The following is a 23,996-nucleotide window of genomic DNA, read 5'->3' as shown; positions in this document are numbered from 1 at the left end:
ACACTGATACCTGTTGAAATCTCTTTAAATGAAGAGTTAGAATCGGAGGAGCCAGAGAAATCAGCATTTGCTTTTTGGCATTAGTGTAAACATGCTTCTTTTCACCTAAAAAAAACCATACACACACACACACACACAAACAAAAAACCCAGAAGTTTGAAAGAGCATTTTTGCAGTCCATCAGACAACTGAAAAAAAAAATCTTTCTTGTCACGTTTACATAAAACCATTTTAGGTGTTGCTAAAATTATCTTTTTCTAGCCATACATGAAGCAAAATTTGAAATGACTGAAAGGTATGTGCAACTAACTCAGAATAGTTCTGGCTTAGACTATTTCCCAATCTCCTGGAAAATAATGGGGGAAACAAATCAATCAACAAACCTACAATGTGCCAGGGATTTTTCTTAAGGCACTAAGAATACAAATACAAGAGGAAATCCTCTTCTCAGAAAGGGCTTGCATTTTAACTCATAAATAAAATAAATAACAATAGATAAGATAAAAGTATTTAGGAAGGGGAAGGGCATTAGCATTTCAGAGATTGAGAAAGGGCTGTAATTTGGCAAGGAATGAGAGTTAATAAGGTAAGGGGACAAGTAATATAAACAACCACAGACAACACTGCAATTAATTAGAGGGCCAACACTGGGGGAAATGAAAGTAAAATCTGAAAAATGGTAAGCTTGAAAATGAAGTAAGAGTAGCAGGGACTGGAAATCAAGAGGATGAAGAATCAGTTTAGCAGAGGTGATCCACATTATGACCATTCCTGTGTATAGGTGAAGTAGAACAAAGAATCAGATCATGAGGTTAAGAGACATTTCAACAGATTTTGTAAGCTCTTAGTATAAAAGCAAATCTGGAAAGGAGAATCTAAGTGTTGGCCTCACTGAAAAAGAGAGAATGACAAAATTAAATGAAGAGGAGAATTTCAGTATTATGGCTGAAAGGAGAGGCTCCCGAGTTACAGCAGCAAAGGGAGAGTCTTAAAAGAAGTAAGGGGGAAACAAGGAACGTTCTTAACTGTCCCAGTAAAGACCCAGTAATGTCAAGATACAGAAGGATGACCAGAGGTATAAAATTTTCTGGGTGAAGCCAGACTTTAATGAGAATAAGTAAATGAAAAGCATGTAAGAGGAAAAAGGGAACTTTTATTTACCATGGAAATTCATCATAATAAAGAATGTTTTTTTTTTAATTTTATATTTAATAAGAAAAACTATTACCTTTAAAATCTGTCTTTGGTCCACTATGCTGCCTCTGTGTACAAACATCACAAAGTAGTTTGTTTGAACCTTGGAGTTTCTCATTACTAGTAAATTGATATAAACAATGATAGATTGAATATTCATCAATATTCATAGCTTCCCTGTTTGCTAGGGTACAAAAAGCAGTTTCTGGAACTTCATTTACTACTTCATAGACCTTTGTCCCCACGGGATAAGGATCATTCATAATCTCTACATTTATTTCATCAGGCTGAAGAAGTGCATCCAACTTAAGGTTTTTAAAATCACTGGCAAGGTCCTCCTCTTCATCACTTTCTTTCTTGAGACATATGCCATTTAATTTACTAGCGCATTCAACAGGAAAAGAAACACTAAGAGTGTCACCTGCATCATTAACATTTTTTACATTTTCCTCTTCTGTATAATTTGGATTTTCTGGAAAAGCTTCTATGGTATTTTCTTTGTCTTTTACATCGTTTTGATTTAAGCAACACTCTTCAGATTTTTCTTTCTCTTGTGAAAAGCAATTGGATTCATCATCCATTCCTTCTTGTGGTAAAGTTTCATTAATGTGTTGATGTTCTTCAGGATACTCAGTAGTACAGATATTATTTAACTGAATACTTTTTTCTTGAAATTTTTGTTGCCTTCGTTGGTTCTATGAAACAAAGCATAAAGTTTGACAAAAGACAAAAATAAAGATTATTAATTAAAAAAAAGAACTATTTAGTAGAGGTGTATCAGTGTCTAGAACTCTTATTTCAAACACTTTGCAAGCAAAAAGAAAAACAAAACTAAACAATACTTTTATATTTGGAGCCACCTAAACCAAGGCCATCAGTCAATCAACAATGAACAGCAAAAAATGCCTAATTCTATTTGGCACTGGTGTATATACAGTTAAGAAAGAAAAATACATATAGCAAATATTATATGTATAATGGAAATTTTGGGAAGGGAACAATCAATGAGAACTAGAGTAGTCATGAAAGTGGAAGTTGAGCAGGATTGGAAAAATGGACAGGAAGATGATAGAAAAGAATTAAGTTCTTGCTATTTATCAAATACCATGCTAAGAAATGGTGGGGACAGGAATATAAAAGTCAAGTTCCTTCAGGGAGCTTCTTAATGAGGTTAAATCAATCAGTCAATCAATAAATATCAATTAAATGTCTACTGTGTGCCAGGCACTATGCTAAGCACTGGGAGATACAAAAAGAGGCAAAAGATAGTTCTTGCCCTCAGGGAGCACATAATCAATAAAGAAGACAATGAACTAACAAACATATAAAGCAAGCTATATACAAGAAAACTAGGAAATAATAGAGAAGATACTAGAATTAAGAGGTATTAAGGAAGGCTTCCTAAAGAAAGTAGATTTTAGTTGGGGCTTAAAAGGAAACCAGAGTAGCAGAGGAAAAGCATTTCTAGGAATGAGACACAGAGAGAAGGTGTGAAGTTCAGAGATTGAGTGTCTTGTTTTGGGACCAACCAGGAGAGTTAGTGTTACTGGGTTAAAGAGGAGGTTTTAGGGAAGAAGACACACAAAAAATAGAAAAGCAGGAGGGTGCCAGGTTATAAAGGGCTTTGAAAGCTTAACAAAACATTTTGTATTTGATCATGGAGATAATATGAAACAATATGAATTTGTTGAGGAAGGGGAGTAACATGAATAGATCTAAACTTTTGAGAAAATCAGGATAAAATGAGTGGGAAGAGACTTGAGGCAGGGTGACCTACCAGGAAGCTGTTGGCAATAATCATAAGGGATGAGATAATGAAGGTCTGCACTAAAATGGTGGTATCGTCAGAGGAACAAAGAGGATATATTTGAGAGATACTGCAAAAGTGAAATCAATAGACCGTGGCAAAATACTGGATGTGGAGATGTGGAGATGATGAGAAATCCAGGATGACTCCCATTGTGGGTTTTTGATACTGGGAAAATGATGTTCCCTTCTACAATAATAAGGAATGTAGGAACAGGGAAGGTTTAGAGGGAAAAATAATGAATTCTGTATTTTTTATATACTGAGCTTAAAATGTCAACAAAACCAATAATAAAACAATAACATACTTCTGTAGTATTTCCAGATTTGCGAAAACTTTTCTTCAAAACAAATCTGGAAGTACATATTGGATGTGCATTATTTTACAGATAAAGAAACAGTCTCTGAGAAAAGTGACTTGTCTATGACCACAGCATCTCAAGAGCAATTCACACTCCGGTAATCTGACTCCCATTACTGGGTCTTTTTAAATATGCCAGCAAAATCAAAGTATCAGAAATTTAAGTAAATGTAGACTATGTCAAGAATAATCTAATTTTGGATAAATTTTGCTATAAGTGAAAGAAGATTATTATTGATACAGTAAATCTAACAAATCACATGGAACAAAAAATATTTCAGGGAGAAAAGGCAGTTTAAAAATATAGTATAAATCAAAATTTCAAATATAACCAATTCCCTTACAAATGAAATAACCACTCATAAAATGAGGAGGTGGAAAAGAAAATTCTCTTAACTATAAGCCAAACAGCACATTATAAAAAAACAAGGTAGAAGATCATTATTTGTAATTACTAACCTTTGCTTGCTTTTTGGCTTGCTTCTTTGCCTTTTTCTGCAAATGCTTACTTGTACAAGAAGGAATATTATTTTTCTCTTTCACATAACTATTGTTATCTTTCTCTTCCTCACTGTCTTCATCTTCCTTTGTTTTTTTGATATTTTTATTATTTATACTTTTCTTACCACTCTTAAAACAGAATGTAAATTTTAAATATTAGTAACAGTAGTTAACAAAGAACTTAACTTTGCTTAAATTTTTTATGTTATAGTTTAATAATACACATTTTCCTAAAATATTAAAATTAACCAGGATAAAAATTATTACTTTTTCAAGCAAAAAGAAGAAAAAAAGAAAATGGGTTGAATTAATACATACAATCAATATGTACTAGATTTGCTATGCAATTAAGAACATTTCTACATAAAATGTTCTGTTGTATTATGTGGAGGTAAACGTAACATAATTATAGCAATTCCTTTTTTTAAGTAGATAAATGAAAGTTTCAAAAAGGAGTTAAATGTCAGGGTGGTTTCCATGCATATGGAAACTCATGAGGACATGAGTTTTTAAGAAAATTTGTGGGATGCCTCACTGTCCATTGACTAAATTAAGCCTATCCCTTTTTTATGATGACAGTTTTGCACCTAACATTTACTCTAAAAGAAGAAAATTAATATACTAAAGATAAAGAGATTTCTCTATCACCTTGTACAAGCCAGTTCTAACACAGTGTTATTCTTAATACTTAAACTATAACATGATACATAAGACTATTAAGGAGGTTTCAGTAAATCCATTATAATTAAATAGAATTAACTTTTTTCATACTTGTCCCTATTTTCAGGAGACTTTACAAATAATATTTATTAATCTAAAGCAAGCTAATAATAAAAAGCTTCTTTAATAAATGTTTTAAAGTCTTTATTCCTACATATATATAATATGAAAATTTTTACATAAATTAAACTCAGTAATCTTACCTGATCATCTAAAACAGGGAGAGACAAATCAAGGAAAGATTCATGAACCAACGAGACCTTAACCAAACACCAAAAACACTTTTTAAAAGCAAAGAAATTTTTACTTAAAGCATTAAAAAATAAGGAGATCACTTTATTTTAAAAGTGAAGGAGAAGGGAATAAGCACATATATAGTAATTACTAAATACTAGGTGCTATAGTAAGGACTTTACAAATTATTTCATTTAATTTTCAAAACAATGAATTGTTACTATCCCCATTTTACAGGCTGAGGAAAACTGAGGCAGACAACTATTAGGTGAGTGCCCAGGGTCATGAAGCTAATTACTGTCTGAGATCAAATTTGAATTCAGGCCTTCCTGATTCCAAGCCCAGCTTTCCACGTTTTTCCAGAATGCCAACATAGCCTAAAAACACACTAAAAATGTTTTGGATAAATTTTGCTACAATTGAAGAAATTAATTAATTAATTAAAAATTATAAAACTTTCTTCTATACTGTAATACAGAATTACAATAAAGTATTGTAAGGCTAACAAATTACATCGAACAAAAATATAATTATATACTGAGCTTAAAATGTAATTTTAAAATATATTATCAATATCCAATTAATTGTTAATTAAAATTAAACTGCATTATCATTAAAATATACTATTCTATCATCATATTATCATTATCACTGTACCAATAAGCTGCAAGTATAAATTCATGGAAAGAAATATGACCATGTAATAACTAGAAAATATTTCAGGGTAAGGCCAAAATTTTTTTAAATTAGCTTTGTATTAACACAATACCATATACACCTGAATAGATGTTTATAATATTGCAGTTTAGAAGTTATAACCTTTTCTGTAAAGTAAAAATTTTAATTTATATTTTACATGTTGAATAAATCTAGCCATTATCAAAAAGATTTACTTACAGTTTTGCATTCCTCACACATGATTGTACTAGTTAGTTCTCCACCAAATATTCTATCCACAAAGCTTGGTATTGCTTTTTTTTTTTCGTGCTCTATAAAAATGGTTTAACAAAATAATTCTTTAAAATTAACAGATAAAGCAAATGGAAAAAAAAATAAACTAGATGATACACGCAATTAGTCCTTATAAACTGGATAAAATTTAAGGTTTCCTAATCAACAAACTCACATAAATGCAATATTATCCAATATTCATTGGCTTCAAATAGAAAGGTGGTATAATGAACAAGGCCAGGAGGAATGTCCTCTAATCCCTGTTCTACTATCTAGCAAAGTCACCTCTAGGCCACACTTGCTTCATCTAAAAATGGGGGAAGGGAACATTATTACTAAGGTCTCCTATCCCTCTAAAATTCTATGAATCTTGCTACTAGAGAAAAATTACAATAAGAAATTCTGATAGTTGGAGGTAGTAGATTTAGTTTACTAAATTTTAATCACAATATGATTTAAAAAATACAGTATGAGAGTATGTTCACTTCCTTGAATTCAATTGAACAAGAATTGTACCTGGAATTGTGTTAGACTCTTGGAATATAAATACAAAAAGAAAAGCATTCCTGTCTTCAAGAATATTACATTATTCTAAAGTGAAGCTATATATTCACAAAAAAAATACAAAATATATTCAAAGGACATAATATATGTATTAAAAAACTATCAAATATAAGCCAAAAGCCATTTTCTCCTTTCTTCCTTTTCACTATATTAACACCAGGGATGTAAAGCCAAGTCATACTTTCTACAGATAATAAATATATTTATCAACTTTGGTCATCTAGGTCAGAACTTCTTAAACTTTTTCCACTTGTGACCCCTTTGTGCCCAATAAATTTTTATGTGACCCTCTGGTATGCAGATACGTAAAACAGGTTACAATTCAAATTTACTTATAATAAATCATAAAGAAATTTACCTCAAAACAAATCTTTGGTATACATATAATTTTATCATTTAAGATGAAAGCAAATGTACATACTAATGAGATGGATATGAATGTTTATTTTTACATAAAAAATTAGTTCAACAAAATATATGATATCTTTTACTGCTGCTACAATAAAAGTTACTACTAACTTTTCCTGACATTGAGTTATGACTCTCAGTTTAAGAAGTTTTGATCTAGGTAACAGAAATGTATCTAAGGCAAGGCTGTGTCAATTATTTGTTTCACTGGCCTAGTTCTACAGGATATCATCAAATGGTAAAAAGTCAATATCAAAGTAATTTCTAATGCTTTAATACTCTAAAACCGATAAAGTGGGGAATAGCCACAGGTTTAACTTCTCTAATAAATATTATTATACAACTGAAGCCTACCATAATTTCCTTTTCTGGTATATCCATATTAGAACTGTTTCACTTAACTCAAAGCAAAATGGAAGTATCAAAGGATCCATACATAAAAAATTCTCAAATACAAATATGCTAATAACCAATATCTAAATTATAACTAAAGACAAAAATGATTTTACTTTGGTGTTTGTATTCTGGAAATCAGACATTACCTTTAATTTTCTTTTTAAGTTCTTCATCTAATTTTTCAGAGGAATTGCCAAGTGCTTTAAGAATACCAGTACTTACTCTCTGAAAATAACAAATTGAGTACATATATTATGATTATATTTTATCAATTTCTGCATAATCACAGTTAAAATAGAAGCCTATAAAACACTATCTACAATAAAACAATTGTAAAAATTAATCATATTCTTATTCTTTCCAATTCCTAAGGTGAATGCTATTGATTAGGGGAAGAACTGAAATATCTCAACTAGTAAGCCATTTTTTTGTATCCATATGTGTACTTTTAAATCACAACACTTAACAAAAATAACTCTGAGTAAAAAGTCTTCTAACAAGGTCCTACTGGAAGATAAAAACACAGCCTACTAATTCAAAATATTTCTAATGCTTAAAAACTTTCTACTCAATTATCCTTTTTTACAGAAAAAGTTAAGTGATTTTCAAAAGTTCTTATTATACTGAATTAAAGACAGCAAACATAAAATTTCCATATACAAAAGAGAAAAAAGGACAGTAGATTTTTGAAAAGCATATAATAAGCTCAACATGTTACTACATGTTACAAAAGCTACAGTTTGTTTGCTTCTTCCTCTAAACTTAGTTCTATTTTTGTCTATTCAGTAAAACAACAAAATCACCCACCCCATTTCATTGATGTTTTTTTTTTCTTTTTAGGGGCATCTTTATGACCACTCTAATACCCCAAAATCAAAAGAAAATGTCTTCTTTGTAAAAATTAAACACAGGCAAAACAAATCCAGACACTGGCTGCCTATAAATGTATGTCTCATTCTGCACTTCTATGTGCCATCTGTAAAAATTATTACAGTAAAAAAAATTCTGTATCTAAGGGGCTAATCAAACATAGCTCTTGGCTAATAACTTCTTCTACATTTTACCAGTTTTACCATCTTATCATCTAAGGTCTAAAAGACTTTAAAGAAATGAAAAATGTCACTAAAATAAAATCAATAATTTATAATAATTATTAAACATTAAGAATTTATTTTAATTCCTTATAAAGTCTTTTAATTAAACAGATAATAGAGTAAAAACTTCCAAGAAATTCAAGAATCAAAATTGTGCTTTAAAACCACACTCATAGGCAGGTGAATCAGTGTAGTTGATGGAATGGGACACAGAATTAAAACATGTACCAGGGTACTGTGACCACTATTTCCTTTCAGATTCTGATAGACAACAGCCGAAGAGCCTTGAGAAAAGTGTCCTCCAAACCAACAGACCTGCTTCCCCCAACTTCTCATCTCTTCCCTCAGACTCCAATGAACATGATCCAGGACTCTGAATCCCAAAGTCCTGGGAATAGCAACGCTTCCAGTCTAGTGTCACCATTTTGGGAAGCAACCCAAGTGGATACACAACCTGACAACTGTACTACAGCCACATCTACTTGAAGCCCTAGGAAAGGAAGTTCTTTTCAACTAACTCCATGGCACTGTTTAATATCACAATCAGCAATGGTTTTATCAATAGAAATGATATAAAAGCAGAAACATTACCATCTACTTTGTGACTGAACCTAAAAACTATGGGTACCTTTCCACTAACTTGTACCTGAAACCTTCCATATGTTGTCTCCTCATTATAAGATGATCTCCTGGAGAGCAGAAATATCTGTTTGTATTCACAGACTTAACGAAGCACTTTTACACATTCATTCATTACCGAGTTTAAAAATCTATTACTAACTCAAAGACAAATAAATGATTAGATTATAAAAAGCAAAATTTATAATGACAGATTTACCTGGATTTCTTCTGCTCTCATCCCATCCAACAGATACCGAAGAAGTTCCTGACTATCTTGCTGCTGAGAACCTTTAAATCGCACTGCTCTATTTATATTAACCAAAAGGGAAAAAAAGCAAAAATTACTAACATATCAAACACATTTATAAAATCCCAATGATCACATTTCTAATTCTGGAGTCTTTTCAGTTTATTTTAACTTCTATTTAATCTGATACTACCATCTTTGGAATATCTAATTTTTACTTACAATTTTGAGAACACAAGAAAAATAATGCAATATATTTGCTCACCTAAAAAAATATGTAATCACATTTTTTCTATATTATTCCTAAATAAAAATGTGTTCTAGGCAGTGCCTTTTCAAATGCTCAATATACAATCTTAACAGGTACTCACTTTTTACAGACCTGAGAAAATAGCTCTTTAGGTGTCACAATTCCCCTTTTGGTTTCATGCATCTCGTTAAGAAATTGGCACATGGCTAAAGTAAGAGGACCTGGAGGCTCAAGGTTGATTTCTAGAGGTTCCTGAATGCAAAAAAATAAAAATTGTTTTTTCAATCAACACTAGGGACAGTTATCTAATTAAAACATTTATAGCAACAAAAAAATGGAAGACACCAGGAAGAATATCTAGTCCCACCATGCCTTTAATTTACAAATGATGAAACTTGGATCTGGAAAGCAATTTGCCTAATCACACAGATGTTAAGTTATGAGAGGCAGGATTGAACCCAGGTCTTCTAATTACAGCCAAATGTTCTTTCTACTCACTCCACCATATTGTTTCCTTATTCTACAATCTGTTCACTTTTAACTAATATTATTTTCTGGCTTAAAATTTTATGGTGTTTATCGTCACAATTTTCAGTTTTAAATGTTTATTTTCATTTGTAGATTGCTGGGTTCAAAATGCAAGAATGAAAACAAGATACAGTAATAGTAATAAAATATTATTTCCTTTTATTTACGAACAAGACATATTTTTGGCAATGCCTGCCAAGATATCTGTGTTACTAGCATTCTCAATTAGCAATAATTGTGCCTCGGATAAACTTCCATAGCTATGATACTGCCAATGTGCAAATCTGTCAATAGCATTCTCTAGAATAAAAAATGTATGTAAAAAAACATGCATAAAGATATACACAAAATATACAACTCTTAAAAATTATTTAAATAAAAAGATTTCATAATTATTCAATCAGTTTTATTAATCTATAAATGTTATGGATTCAAGATCATATTGAACATCCATATAAAATATTTTTTAATCTTAGAAGATAATGTATTTATTTCAAAGAAAGAAAATTCTCATTATAACATAAATAAAAATACATACTGTTAGGGATAAATCAGGTGGTTCAATTTTCATTATTGTTCCAGACATTTTTACTTCTTTTAATAGTTCTCTTAGCACTAGAGTCTGTGACAAATTCTGGGGGAAAAAAGTCAAATTATTTTAGATGAAAAGTATAAAATTAGCTAGAAAAGAAAGCAAAAAAGATTAAAACTTCATTTATTAAAGTTTTAGATTTGGATAATGTAAACTGTAAAAGAAAAACAACAATAGAATTACACCTCTAAAAAAACATGGTGTAACTTTTTTTCAAAATTGGCAAAAGCTCCATTAGATACAGGTACATCATTCCTGCCATGTCAGTGTTACAAATGTAGTTCTTTCTCGAAGTGAAGGGGTGCACTAGGATAAAATAATTATATTCTACTTTTAAAAATAAGCAATCTATTAACTTTAAGGCATGCAGAAATTCTTTCAAATTTAGGATCAGGAATTATAAATTTGATTATCTTCTTGAGAATTTTATTTTCCATTTTAACATTTTTTTCCCAATGTGTTCAATATTCAGTATTCACTCTACCAATAAAGTAACTTGGAAAATTTTTCTCAGGGTAACATCAAATTTCCTGAACATGCCGAGCTTTTACATTGGTATTAAAACACTAATGTACAAAAATTTGTAGAGGGCTGGACTGAAAAAGTATACTTAAGATAGTGACAGCAGGGTCCTTATAGTTAAGTACCTACTCAGTGTGATGAGATGATTCTCTAGTTAAGCACATATTTGGTATAATATGGTGAAGCAATGGCTACAGTTGGCACATGCTCAGTGTGCTGTAGTAATGTAATTGTACTGAAGTATTTAAGGGCTGGAAGGACTCAGAAGGAGTCCCTCATCCATACACAAAGACCTTAGATTCTAGACTCTGGACTCCATCTTTGAACAGCCTCGTGGTAACTCTCCTGCCTTTTTCACTCCTCCACTAAGATCAAGGACTCAGGCTGATCCCAAAGTCCTCAAGAGAGCTAGTCTGGACATTACAAAAACTGCCTTTATATAATTCAATAAAATTCTCAAAGTAATTTATGGCTCACTGAGGGTACATAGTAAATGTTTACTATTTTATCACCTAGTTAATATTCAGTTTAAAATAAATTCTTAATAAGAATATAATTCTCACATTTCAGTTTTTATCTCTTCAATATTTGAGTTTCTAATACACTAATTAAAATTAAATTATAAGCTCATAATTTTTATTTCAATTCTGAATTTGGTATAGGGAGCACTTGATGAAATTTTCTACTATCAAATACTGCTCAGGAACTATTCTGTAACAGTTTTAGAAAAGTTACCTAGGATACTTAGAAGTTAAAAGGGATTTGCCCAGGATCAGATGTGAGCAGAGGAGTTTGACAAAGTAGGACTTGCTAATTCTGAGCTAGCTGTCTATTACCCAAGCTGTTTTTTCCCCCATTTATGAAACTTTTATTTCAATTACATCAATTTAATATGCATGTTTTTAATAATTACACTTGGATTGTTCATGAAAATTGCATAACATTAAACAAAGCTAGCCATCATCTAAAGTTATTTCCTTATTAATTATTTTTAGAGCACAAGCATGTTAGACAAGTATCAAAAAAAAAAAAAATTCCCAAAGCAAAAACAAAACAAAACAAAACAAACAAAAAAGTAAAATACTTCAGCTTTTTTGTTTTACTGCTCTGCTTCATACAGTGACTTTATTTATACCAAAAATGTCTTTGTTAAAGAAAAAAATTTCTTCCAACTATGTTATATGGCTATAAGCTGCACAAAAAAAGTCTCTGAATCCATGCAATAGTTCATCGAAGGAGCAAAGAGAAAAACACAAAGAACATAGAAATAGGATGGAGCAAATTATAAACACTGGAGCATTATAAACAGAAGCAGCATAAAACTAACTAGAGATGAATGACTGGGAAAGGAGATGAGCTATTCATGTATTAAAAACAAAGAAGAAAATCTGAGGTAGTCTATTACTATCAAAGTAATGTCAAAATATCTATAAATTGATCCACAAGATCTTTTAAAAAAGCCTCTATTGAAGATTTGTGATGAGAAGGTATGGATAGGTTGTGATTTATGCTCTCAGAGGATAAATCCACATACATGAAATCAAAGATCTAGCAAAATATTAAAGTATTTAATATAAATGATGGCAAAATTATATATAAAGTTATAGAAAAGTAAAACACTTCATTAATTTATCTTGTAAGATGCAATAAAATATTTTGTAAAATAAACAAGTCCTATAAAATGATATATAGCATTAAGATAAATATTTAACACTTGATCACCTGCATAACTGCATTAAAGAAACATGTATTCCCCAAATTACTGAGTCCTTTCACAGTCACTTGAATAGTAGAATTCAGTGGAGAATTTTCTTTAGTCATATTTTCCTTTTTCTCTCTCTCCAATTCATTTTTGCTGTCTTTTTCTAATTTTTTGTTTTCGATTTCAGTTTTCCCTTGATCTTTTGATGCTAAAAAAAAATAAAAAAATAAAGGTTTAATCAATGTGTTAAAAAAATTCATTATTTCATAATTGATCAGTGAGAATGTAGCTATACTTAAAAATTTTAATAGTATAATTCAAATGGAACCAATCTGATTTTACTGATTTTTTTATACTTACACAATTACAGAATTCATTGCTAAATTACATGAAGTATAAATGAATCAACAGTTTTCAATAGTTCCTTTTATGTATTCCTAATGCTCTATCACAATCTTAATGGGGTTGCTGCAGACCTTTTCCTTAAATTCCCAACCTCTACCATTATTTTAGTAGATTGCCTCTCCTTCATTTATCAATACTGAGGTCACATATCATGAGCTCCTCTCTCTACTTCAAAATCTCTATATGTCACTACCTATCTTCTCCTCCTTTGCTTTAATGTCAGAAGAAAGATTTCTTTTCTCATCTTCAATCCCTACTTTTCTTCTGAATTCTTCATCACTGCCTACAAATAAGTTTAAACAAAAATAAACCTTTGCTTGACCGTATTATAATCTTACACAACTCTTACTTCTTCACTATTCAATTTCTAAAAGGAAAGTTCTAAATTTGGTGATTTCATTTCATTTGCTATTAGCCTGCTCTGGTTGGCTTTGATTGTAGATCTATGCAGGGCATTGGCTGGCAGTTAACACCTTTCTCCCTTTCAGTTTCTTTTTCTATTTTGTCTTCCCCCATTAGATTATAAAGTGCCACAGGGCAGACATTGTCTATTTTCCTTACTTGAATTCCCAGTACTTAGCACAGTGCCTGGTGCATAGTGGAAACTTAATATATTTAATGACCGATTAATTTTTCAACTCCTTCTAATGTGGCTTCTAAATCTCTTCTTTTAAAATTACCAAGTAGATCTATTCAATGGTCTTTTCTCAGTCCACATTTTTTTTAAACCTCTCTCTGAAACATTTCACAGAATTTTTCTTCCTTAAAACTTAACTCTCTCATGGCCACTGCTACTATATCTTTATTCATATTTGCTTGTTGAAATCTTCACTTTTCCTCAATATCCAGTTTAGGTGCTACCACCTATAGTTCTTAAAAATTCTCCTCAAAAAAAAAAAAAAATGAGGTCAACTACATACATATTTCCTCAAATTTTCCTGCACAACTTTATCTGGAACTCTTTTTTATCTTTATGACATTCTACCTTGTATCACAGCTATCTGTAAACATGTCACATGATACACTCCATCACATCATAAGCAATTTTTGGGCAATGCTGCACCATTTAATAACTCTATCTCCAATGATTGAAACAGTGTTGCCTGTTGCCTTGGAGCCAACTTAACCTGTTTTCTTGAGTTGCCAAATTTTTCCAGAAACATTGGTCCTGGGATATACAGGAGCCAGAACAAGTCAAGGATGACACCCAAGCCTCCCATCTTGCACCCTGTACTGCATCCCTTCCCATGCTGACTTAATATTCATCTCTGAGGGCTTTTGTGTGTCCTTGTAAGGTCAAACCAGTTAACAAGACAGACACCAGTCAGTCTGTACCAGATTGAGAAATTATGTGTACTTGGGATCCTTAGAGATAAGCAGACTATTATATCTTCATAATCTAGCAGTTCCCAAGGTAAAAGAATGCTACCTTTGCCATCCTACTTGAATTCCAGTTCTTCTTACCCTACTGCTCCCTTCTTCCTATCACTCCCATTTGGGAAGGGATTGTGCTTCATTTCTCACATGAGACTTTTCCTTTCTGTAACTCATAATAACTATTCAGCTTCAGCATAGATTGTGAATTCCTTTGCACTTGGTATAGGAGTTCCACATGCATATTCATTTGTCTTATAATACATTCAGTTTTAACACGTCTCATGGACTTGTGATTTTTTTTTTTTTTTTGCTCATATGCCTCTTCCACTTATATCACAAAGTTTGTGAGAAGTATTAGGTAAACAGAAGTAATTTTTACTTATTTTTAATTTGTTGAATTCAAAGAATTTAAATTGGTATAAGTACTTATTTTAACACTGAAGAGTATCAAGATGCATATAAATTTGTGGTTCTATTCTTCTTAAATAATAAGATAAGCTCTTCTTGAAAAATGGTAAAGCCAAAAAAAGATTTTTTTTTAAAATAAAAGAAAAAGAAAAATGGTAAAGCCACATGAGAAATATGGAAATGTATTTAAAAGGATGACACATATTTAAACTATATCAGATTGCTTGCTGTATTGAGGAGCAGGGAATGGGAAAGAGGTTACAAAAATGAATGTTGAAAACTATCTTTACATATATTCAGAAAACAAAATACTATTGAAAAGAAAAAAGAAAAATGGTGAAGAATGCAGATATAAAGGAAGGTAGTTGACCAAAAATTTCCATTTCCAAGACAATTTCAAAGTCATCTTAAATTTATAACTCAAATGCAAATTAAAATAATAGTTCAATAGCATATTCTTCATCAAAAATGGCACTTGAGGACTCGAGATACAACAACAATGCACTGTTTTGCTATCTAAATAGATGATACTCATAAGAAAAAATGCTCTAAATCACTATTGATTAGAGAAATGCAAATTAAGACAACTCTGAGGTACCATTACACACCTCAGTATAGCTAAGATGAGAGGAAAAGATAATGATAAACGTTGGAGGGGATGTGGGAAAACTGGGACACTGATGCATTGAGAGCAATTTGGAACTATGACCAAAGGGTTATCAAAATTGTGCATAATTTTGATCCAGCAGATCTCTCCTAGGTCTGCATCCCAAAGAGATCATAAAAAAAAGGAAAAGGACCCACATGTGCAAAAATGTTTGTAGCAGCCCTTTTTTTGGTGGCACATGAATGGATGCCCATCAGCTGGGAAATGGCTGAATAAGTTACGGTATATGAATATTATAGAGTATTACTGTTCTATAAAAAATGATCAGGAAGATGATTTTAGAGAGGCCTGGAGAGACTTACATGAACTAATGCTAAGTGAAATGAATAGAACCAAGAGAACATAGTACACAGCAACAATAAGATGATATAATGATCAATTCTGATAGATGTGACTCTTCAACAATGAAGTGATTCAGACCAATTCCAACAGACTTGTGATGGAGAGAACCATCTACATCCAGAAAGAGGACTAGAGAGACTGAATGTGGATCACAATATATAGTATTTTCACCTTTTAGCTGTTGTTTGTTTTTTGTTTTCTTTCTCTTTTTTGATCTGATTTTTCTTGTGCAGCATGAAGGGTGTGGAAGTATGTTTAGAGGAACTGCATATATTTAACCTATATTGGATTACTCCTTGTCTAGGGAAGATGGTAGAAAAATTTGGAACACGGGGTCTTTCAAGGAGCAATGGTGAAGACTATATTTGCATGTATTTTGAAAATAGAAAGCTATTATTAAAAATTAAAATTAAAATAAAATAGATGACAGTAGAAACAATAAATATAAGGCAACTCTGCAATGGCCTCATATTTTAACATATTTAGTATTATTTTACTCATTTATAAACAATTATATCTAAAATGAAGATGAATCAGAGACCATGAATATAAGTCATTCCAATGAATGAATAGCTGCTTTATTGATAGCCTAATTAATTAAAAGATCTAGTAAATACTGCAGAAGGTAATAATCTTTTAGATGTTAAGACCTTTTTTTTTTCACATGAAATAGTTATAATCCTGTATACACCAGAGCATGGATGCCAAAGACTATATCAGAATGAGACTCCCATATAATTAGAATTCAATAATTAATGATAAAGAGATTTAGATCTAAGCCTTATACATAAGATTCACCCATCTGCTTAAGTGTAGAGCAATATTTAAAAGTATATATTCACTACAAGACTTTACCTGGTCGTGGAGTTTTGACATTGGTTTGTTTTCTAATATAATCCACAAGTTGACCCAATCGACTTGAGCTGCTATATTGGACCTCCTCCTCACACAAGTAACACCTGCCTCCCAAAAAGTACCAGAAGAAAACAATAACCAAAACAAAACAAAACAAAAAAAACCAAACCTCAAAGGTCTTAGAATTTAGACATTAACTTTAGATGTCAAATCTTATAAAAAATAAAAAAGCATTTTTGTCATATCATATAAGTAATTTTTTTTTTTTAGAATTCTGTACATCTTTAATAAAGCTGTTTTTACTACCAAGTTAGGCAAGATTTCAAAAACAATCTAATATCAACAAAAATCCAAATGTAATGTATTAGTGGAATGATGAATTAAAATGGAAAATGTCAATGAATTTTGTATAAACCAATTTCAAAGCAAAGTTCAACAGAAATGTGCTTATCAGATCTTACAATTAAGCAATATTACATGTGGGGTGAATCCTATCTGAAAGGCCAGAGTTGAGAAATTATTTTATATTACACACCTGAATGCATTAGAATAAAATATAACTTATGTTTGTTTCCCTACAAAGATTTTGTAAAAACTTCATTTATTCTCAACATCTTTGAATTTTTACATTGAACTGTGATCACTTTTGCATTAAGAACTATATAATTTTTTAAATGGTATTTCATAACATTTTTCTGCAAAGCAGAATATCATTAACTAAGTCACTATAAGAAATTATTACATAGTCTACCTTCTTGAAATATATTTTGCATGGTTAACTGTTTAGTTCTTAAAAATTTTTCAAAAATCCTCATTAGTTCAAAGTCTTTTGCAAGCAAATGTGTTCAGTAGTTCCCCAAACTCACCACACACTCCAGTTGTACAAACTAAGCACCAAACAATGAGGTTCTGATCTTGGTGTGGTATAATGCTTCAAAGCATGCTGTTCTTCAGAATCTCTGCCACAACCCTAATGAAAGAAAGAAGCTAAAAATTACAAAATTTTATGCAAAAATCCACAAGTTAACATGAACAAGGAAGATGACTTGTCTTTTAAAAAAATGAAATATTAAGACTCCAATTCTTTATTAAAACTTAAGAGTCTCCAAAGTAATTAAAGCCAAAATTTAAGTTTGAGGAAGAAAGTAATTATGAAAAAAATCAGATACCTATTCATAAGGGAGGACTTTTGCGGAAAGGAAGGTGTTGGGCAAGAAGAAAAAAGAAAACGAGGTCAATGAAACATTTAAAAAAGAGGACATAAGAATTCAGGGAGGTTCTGGTATTAGATTAAAAATTAACATGTAATGAAAAAATAAGTTGTATGTTCTAGATCAATGCCTTTAAGTACCACCTTGTGTGTATTTTGTGGAAATGTTTATGTTTGTTGCTGTCTATTCAGTTCACTTAATTTTTGTATCTACGTATGTAAGCATATTCTTTATATGTTTGTATATGTTGATATTTATAAGACAGTCATGTATATAGAAAGTAATTCTCACAACCATTTCCTCTTTCCATTCCCTCTAAATCTCAGTGTAAGTCATCCTTACCTTTCATTTATCCTTTTCACAATTCAATGCAATAAATATGAAGTACCCACTACATACAAAGCATGACAACTAGGTGGCAGAGCTGATAGAGTGCCCTAGCCTCACACATTTAGTAGCTGTATGATCCCAGGCAAATCACTTGACCCTGTTTATCTTAGTCCCTCATCTGTAAAATGAACTGAGGAAGGAAATGGTAAACCACTCAATTGTTTTTTGCCAAGAAAATCCCAAATAGGGGTAAAAGAGAGTTGGACACTACTGAAAGGACTCAACAACAATATACAAAGCACTAAACTAAGGATTGGGATTCAAAGACAAAAATGAAATAGCTTCTGCCCTTTAAGCCTTTATGAGTTTATAAGCTCCGTTATTCTAATGAGCTTATATTCTCTGAATATTGAATTCAAAGAGGAAGCCTATAACCATTAAAAAATTAATACAAGGTAGCAGCCCTGTTTGTAGTGGCTAGAAACTGGAAAAGGAATGGATGCCCATCAATTGGAGAATGGCTGGGTAAATTGTGGTATATGAATGTTATGGAATATTATTGCTCTGTAAGGAATGACCAGCAGGATGAATACAGAGAGGCTTGGAGAGACCTACATGGACTGATGCTAAGTGAGATGAGCAGAACCAGGAGATCATTATACACTTCGACAACGATATTGTATGAGGATGTATTCTGATGGAAGTGGATTTCTATGACAAAGAGACCTAACTGAGTTTCAATGGATAAATGATGGACAGAGACAGCTACACCCAGAGAAGGAACACTCGGAAACGAATGTGAACTATTTGCATTTTTGATTTTCTTCCCGAGTTATTTTTACCTTCTGAATCCAATTCTCCCTGTGCAACAGGAGAACTGTTCGGTTCTGCAAATATGTATTATATCTAGGATATACTGCAACATACTTAACATATATAGGACTGCTTGCCATCTTGGGGGGGGGGGGGAGGGGAACGAAACATAAGCGAGTGCAAGGGATAATGTTGTAAAAAATTACCCTGGCATGGATTCGGTCAATACAAAGTTATTATTAAATAAAATAAAATTTAAATTAAAAAAAAATTAATACAAGGTAATCTAAGAAGAGTCAGACCAACATGTGCAAAAATGTTTGTAGCAGCTCTTTTTGAAGCAGCAAGGAATTGGAAATTGAGTTTAACAGATCATTTGTTATCTTGAGTTTGGGAGACTTAAGGAAGGGAGGGGAAAAAATTTGGAACACGAAAGTTACATATAGTGCGGAACAATACAAAAATGAATGTTAAAAACTTTCTTTACGTGGTTTTGGAAAAATAAAATACAATTGAGAAGGGGAAAAAAAAAGGAAGAGAATCAGCCACTGGAAATCAGAAAAAGAATTATAGAAGAGCTGGTATCTGGGCACTGTGGGAATGTTCCAAGTATGGGAGCTAGTATATGCAAGCAAGCAGAAAGAATCAGAATGTCGAGTTTAAAGAACAACTAATTGATTTAAGTCTAGCTAGAACAAAGTAGATGAAGAGAATTGATGTGAAACAAGTCCCAAAAGCTATGTGAGAGTCCTATTTTTAAAAATTAGATATCAGATTAAGTTTGTGTATTTAAAGCTATGCAAGAGTCAATGTTTTGTGAACGAATCCAACCATTCTGGAGAGCAATCTGGAATTATGCCCAAAAAGTTATCAAATTGTGCATACCCTTTGATCCAGCAGTGTTTCCATTGGGCTTATATCCCAAAGAAATACTAAAGAAGGGAAAGGGACCTGCATGTGCCAAAATGTTTGTGGCAGCCCTGTTTGTAGTGGCTAGAAACTGGAAAATGAATGGATGCCCATCAATTGGAGAATGGCTGGGTAAATTGTGGTATATGAATGTTATGGAATATTATTGTTCTGTAAGAAATGACCAGCAGGATGAATACAGAGAGGACTAGCGAGACTTACATGAACTGATGCTAAGTGAAATGAGCAGAACCAGGAGATCATTATACACTTTGACAACGATACTGTATGAAGATGCATTCTGATGGAAATGGATTTCTTTGACAAAGAGACCTAACTGAGTTTCAATTGATAAATGATGGACAGAAGCAGCTACACCCAAAGAAAGAACATTGGGAAACGAATGTGAACTATCTGCATTTTTGTTTTTCTTCCCGGGTTATTTTTTACCTTCTGAATCCAATTCTCCCTGTGCAACAAGAGAACTGTTTGGTTCTGCAAACATATATTGTATCTAGGATATACTGCAACATATCTAACATATATAGGACTGCTTGCCTTCTAGGGGAGGGGGTGGAGGGAGGGAGGGGAAAAATCGGAACAGAAAAGAGTGCAAGGGATAATGTTGTAAAAAAATTACCCTGGCATGGTTTCTGTCAATATAAAGTTATTATTAAATAAAATAAAATAAAATATTTTTTAAAAAAGAGTCAATGTTGAAAAATTATCCATGCCTATGTTTTGAAAATTAAAAAGCTTAAAAAAAAAGAGAGACTGTCAATAGGAAAAATTATATTAATAAAATTAAATTAAGTGTGTGCACAGACAAAGAAGTTTGTGTATTTCACCCTAAAGTAGTTCTCAACTTTTTTGGTATTATTAAACACTGCAGCAGTTTGTTAAAGTATCAGATTTCAAAGGAAACCAATTATAGTGAAATATAGATATCAAGGTTTTTTGAAAGAAGTTCATGGACTCCAGAGTAATAATTCCAGTCCCAGAAACTACCGGGAATTAATGATGATTTTTAAGAATGGGATTAAAGCTATTAGAATTGTTTCAGAAACATCAATTAAAAAAAAAAAAACAACAAATTTACTTTTTTTTTTACATGCATTTTATAATCTATTCCCTCACTGCTTCTCATGGAACAAAAATTAAATTCTTATGATTCTTAGTGCACATTAATCCTACATTAGTCATACCTAAATGGATGTTTTAGGTTGAATTTTAAGTTCATTACTTTTCTGGAAAGAGGTAAATGGCATGTTTCATCTTCAATCTTTTAGAGTCATATTTTATGATTGCATTCTAAAGTTTTTTAAGTTTTGTCATCAAAGAGAGAAACCGCTATGATGGTATCACTGCATAAATTGTTCTATTTCTACTCATTTTCACTTTGCTATTTATCCAAAATTTTCCAGTTTCCTTTAAACTATCCACTTTTCTCATTTTGTATGGAACAATGATATTCCATTACATTCATATACAACTATTTGTTTAGCCATTCCCCAGTATGCACTTCTTTATTTTCCAATTTAGGGCTACTACCAAAAAATATTCATTTGGTAGTTAACTATTGGAAGGACTGGCAGGGAAATATTGGAAATAAAGATGCCTATTAGGACATTATTGTGATATGGCAGATAATACATAGTAACAGCTATGGGAATACAGCAAGAACTTCTGTAAAATCAAAAAAACTTTGCAAATGATTAATACATGTGATGGATAAGGAAGAGCCAGCTATGACTTTGAGGCAGCAAACCCAAGTGACCAGAGGCGATGGTCATGTCAATAAAACTAGAAGTGTGAGGAAGAGTTGAGTTTAAAGTGACTTTCACTTTGAACATGTTGAATCTGAAATGATAATGGGACATCTAACAGGGAATGTCCAGCAAGCAGCTGATGATATGAGAATGGAGTTAAAAGAAGAATAGGCAAGAGGCTGACTACAAGGCATAGTGATTTGCTCTGGGACACAACTCCAACAACTCCCTCACCCTCTCCCCCCACCAAAAAAAAAAAAAATGCAAAAGGCTGAAAAATTATCAAAGAATTCATTAACTATAAAAAGAATTCTTCCAAAACTACACAAACTACACAACAAGTGAGGGAGAAATCCATGGGCAATAGGAAAGAAAGCTATCAGCAATGCTAGAAGCATCAAAGGCAAACAAGCCAGCCATGATCTACTTCTACTAGAAATATATAACCTGCCAAATACTATAGCACTGTATTTAGAAGCAGAGAGGAAGACACTGGAAAAATAAAAAAAAAACCTAGGATGATCTGGGAACACATAGTAGAACCCTACAAATCACTAGAGAAACCATGATGGATTTTCAGGGGGGGGGAGGGGGGTGCGGAGCCAAGATGGCGGAGCAGGCACACATGACTCTCGAAGCTCCTCTCATTCCCATCATAACCAACTATTTAATGCAGCCTCAAAAATAACTCTTCACTACTTAAATTCATGAAGATTAGAAGCACTACAATTTACCAGCCAAAGTCCCTCCGGAAGATCGCCAGGAAAGGTTTGTCCTGAGGGGCCAGGAACAGACTAGCACAGGCAGTGAGAGGATAGTGTCCTGAGCAGACCAGGGGCGGGGGTGATCTCTGTGGCTAGAGAAGTTATAGAGATGACTCTGCTATAGGCTAACTGCTCTGCCTTGATTACAAAGCAGTAAACTGGCAGAGAAATTAAAGTCTAAAACAGAGGGTCCTCTAAAAAACGCCAAAACCTAACCAGATCTGACTGTAACTCCTCAAACCCGGAAGTGACTCAGGCAGACTTTACCGCAGCCCTGTGGCCACATCCGGCAGTAAGAGGCTTTTGCAGGGGCAGTTACTAATCTGCACCGCAGGGGGGCACAGCCTGGATAGCCTCTAATCGGCAGAGTGGGGGGCTCGGCCTGCGGCAATAGAACCTCCTCAGCTGACTGTGCTTCTCAGGCAGACACTTCGGTCCCCGCAAATCCATTCACTGCTCAACTGCTAATACCCACAGCCCCAGGGCAGGCTTTGGCTTGGGGCAGTGAAACTCACTGCTAAGTGTCTAGCCCCAGGGCAGTCGTTATCTCACACAGCTGGGGTTCTTTGAAGGGCACTTTCCCAGCCCCGTCCTGCAGACCTGAGTTACATTCGGGTGGGGAACTCTTTCCCAGAGCACTCCAGTACCTCGCTGCTTTTTGTAGCCGGTTGGCAGGACAGCTACCCCTCCATACATCTATCACTGCTCTGCAGAGGAAGCTGGTAACCTCCTGGCTCTGAAGGCCAGACCTTACAGGCTTTAACAAAATGAGTAAAAAAATCAAAAGAACAATTGATAGTTTCTACACAGAAAGAGAACAGCTTTTCAACCCTGAAGAGACTAATAGCAGACAGTCTCTAGACGATTGTTGGTCTCCAATACAAAAGGCTCTCCTAGAAGAGACTATTAAAAACCTTAAAAGAGAGCTAGAAGAGAAATGGGGAAAGGCACATAACTCACTAAAAGAAAAATTTGATAAAGTGGAAAAAGAAAACACCTTCCTGAAATGTGAATTGGAAAAGGTAAAAAACTCCCAAGAAGTGCAGGGAAACAGAGTTTGCGAATTGGAAAAAGAAAATAACTCACTAAAAAAAAAATTAGTGAAATGGAAAAAAATTCCATAGAGCAAAACAACTCAATTGGACATATACAAAAAGAAGTAAAAAAAGCTAATGAAGAAACTAACTCACTAAAAATCAGAACTGAACAAATAGAAATGACTGATTCATTGAGACATCAAGAATCAGTCAAGGAAAACCAAAAAAATGAAAGATTGGAAAAAAATGAGAAAACATGATGAAAACAGTCCAACAAAGCAGGAAAAAAATGAGAAAACATGATGAAAACAGTCCAACAAAGCCCAAACTATGAGACATAGAATAAGTTCTCTATTCTGTCCTGAGATGCCATGAAGGGCTCTCTCTATATTCTTATAAGAAGTGGAATATATTTAAA

The 23,996-nt window shown here is 32.7% G+C and overlaps 1 protein-coding gene across 3 annotated transcripts in view; it reads right to left on the bottom strand.

Moving 5' to 3' along the window:
- The window catches only part of USP16 (ubiquitin specific peptidase 16), a 68,515-nt gene that overhangs the window by 3,345 nt on the left and 41,174 nt on the right, over positions 1–23,996 (bottom strand). For all 3 annotated transcript variants that reach the window (XM_051984846.1, XM_051984847.1, XM_051984845.1), the window contains 12 exons: positions 17,612–17,715; positions 16,746–16,849; positions 12,712–12,899; positions 10,414–10,509; positions 9,469–9,599; positions 9,068–9,155; positions 7,282–7,360; positions 5,714–5,805; positions 4,786–4,842; positions 3,821–3,991; positions 1,229–1,889; positions 11–105 (listed from right to left, as the gene is read on the bottom strand). In XM_051984846.1, coding sequence (XP_051840806.1) covers positions 11–105; positions 1,229–1,889; positions 3,821–3,991; positions 4,786–4,842; positions 5,714–5,805; positions 7,282–7,360; positions 9,068–9,155; positions 9,469–9,599; positions 10,414–10,509; positions 12,712–12,899; positions 16,746–16,849; positions 17,612–17,715 — 1,866 coding nt within the window. The remainder of the gene's footprint in view (positions 1–10; positions 106–1,228; positions 1,890–3,820; positions 3,992–4,785; positions 4,843–5,713; positions 5,806–7,281; positions 7,361–9,067; positions 9,156–9,468; positions 9,600–10,413; positions 10,510–12,711; positions 12,900–16,745; positions 16,850–17,611; positions 17,716–23,996) is intronic.

Source organism: Antechinus flavipes, chromosome 3 (genome assembly GCF_016432865.1).
Source record: "Antechinus flavipes isolate AdamAnt ecotype Samford, QLD, Australia chromosome 3, AdamAnt_v2, whole genome shotgun sequence".
Lineage (NCBI taxonomy): Eukaryota > Metazoa > Chordata > Mammalia > Dasyuromorphia > Dasyuridae > Antechinus > Antechinus flavipes.
This window is presented reverse-complemented; position numbering and strand designations above follow the sequence as displayed.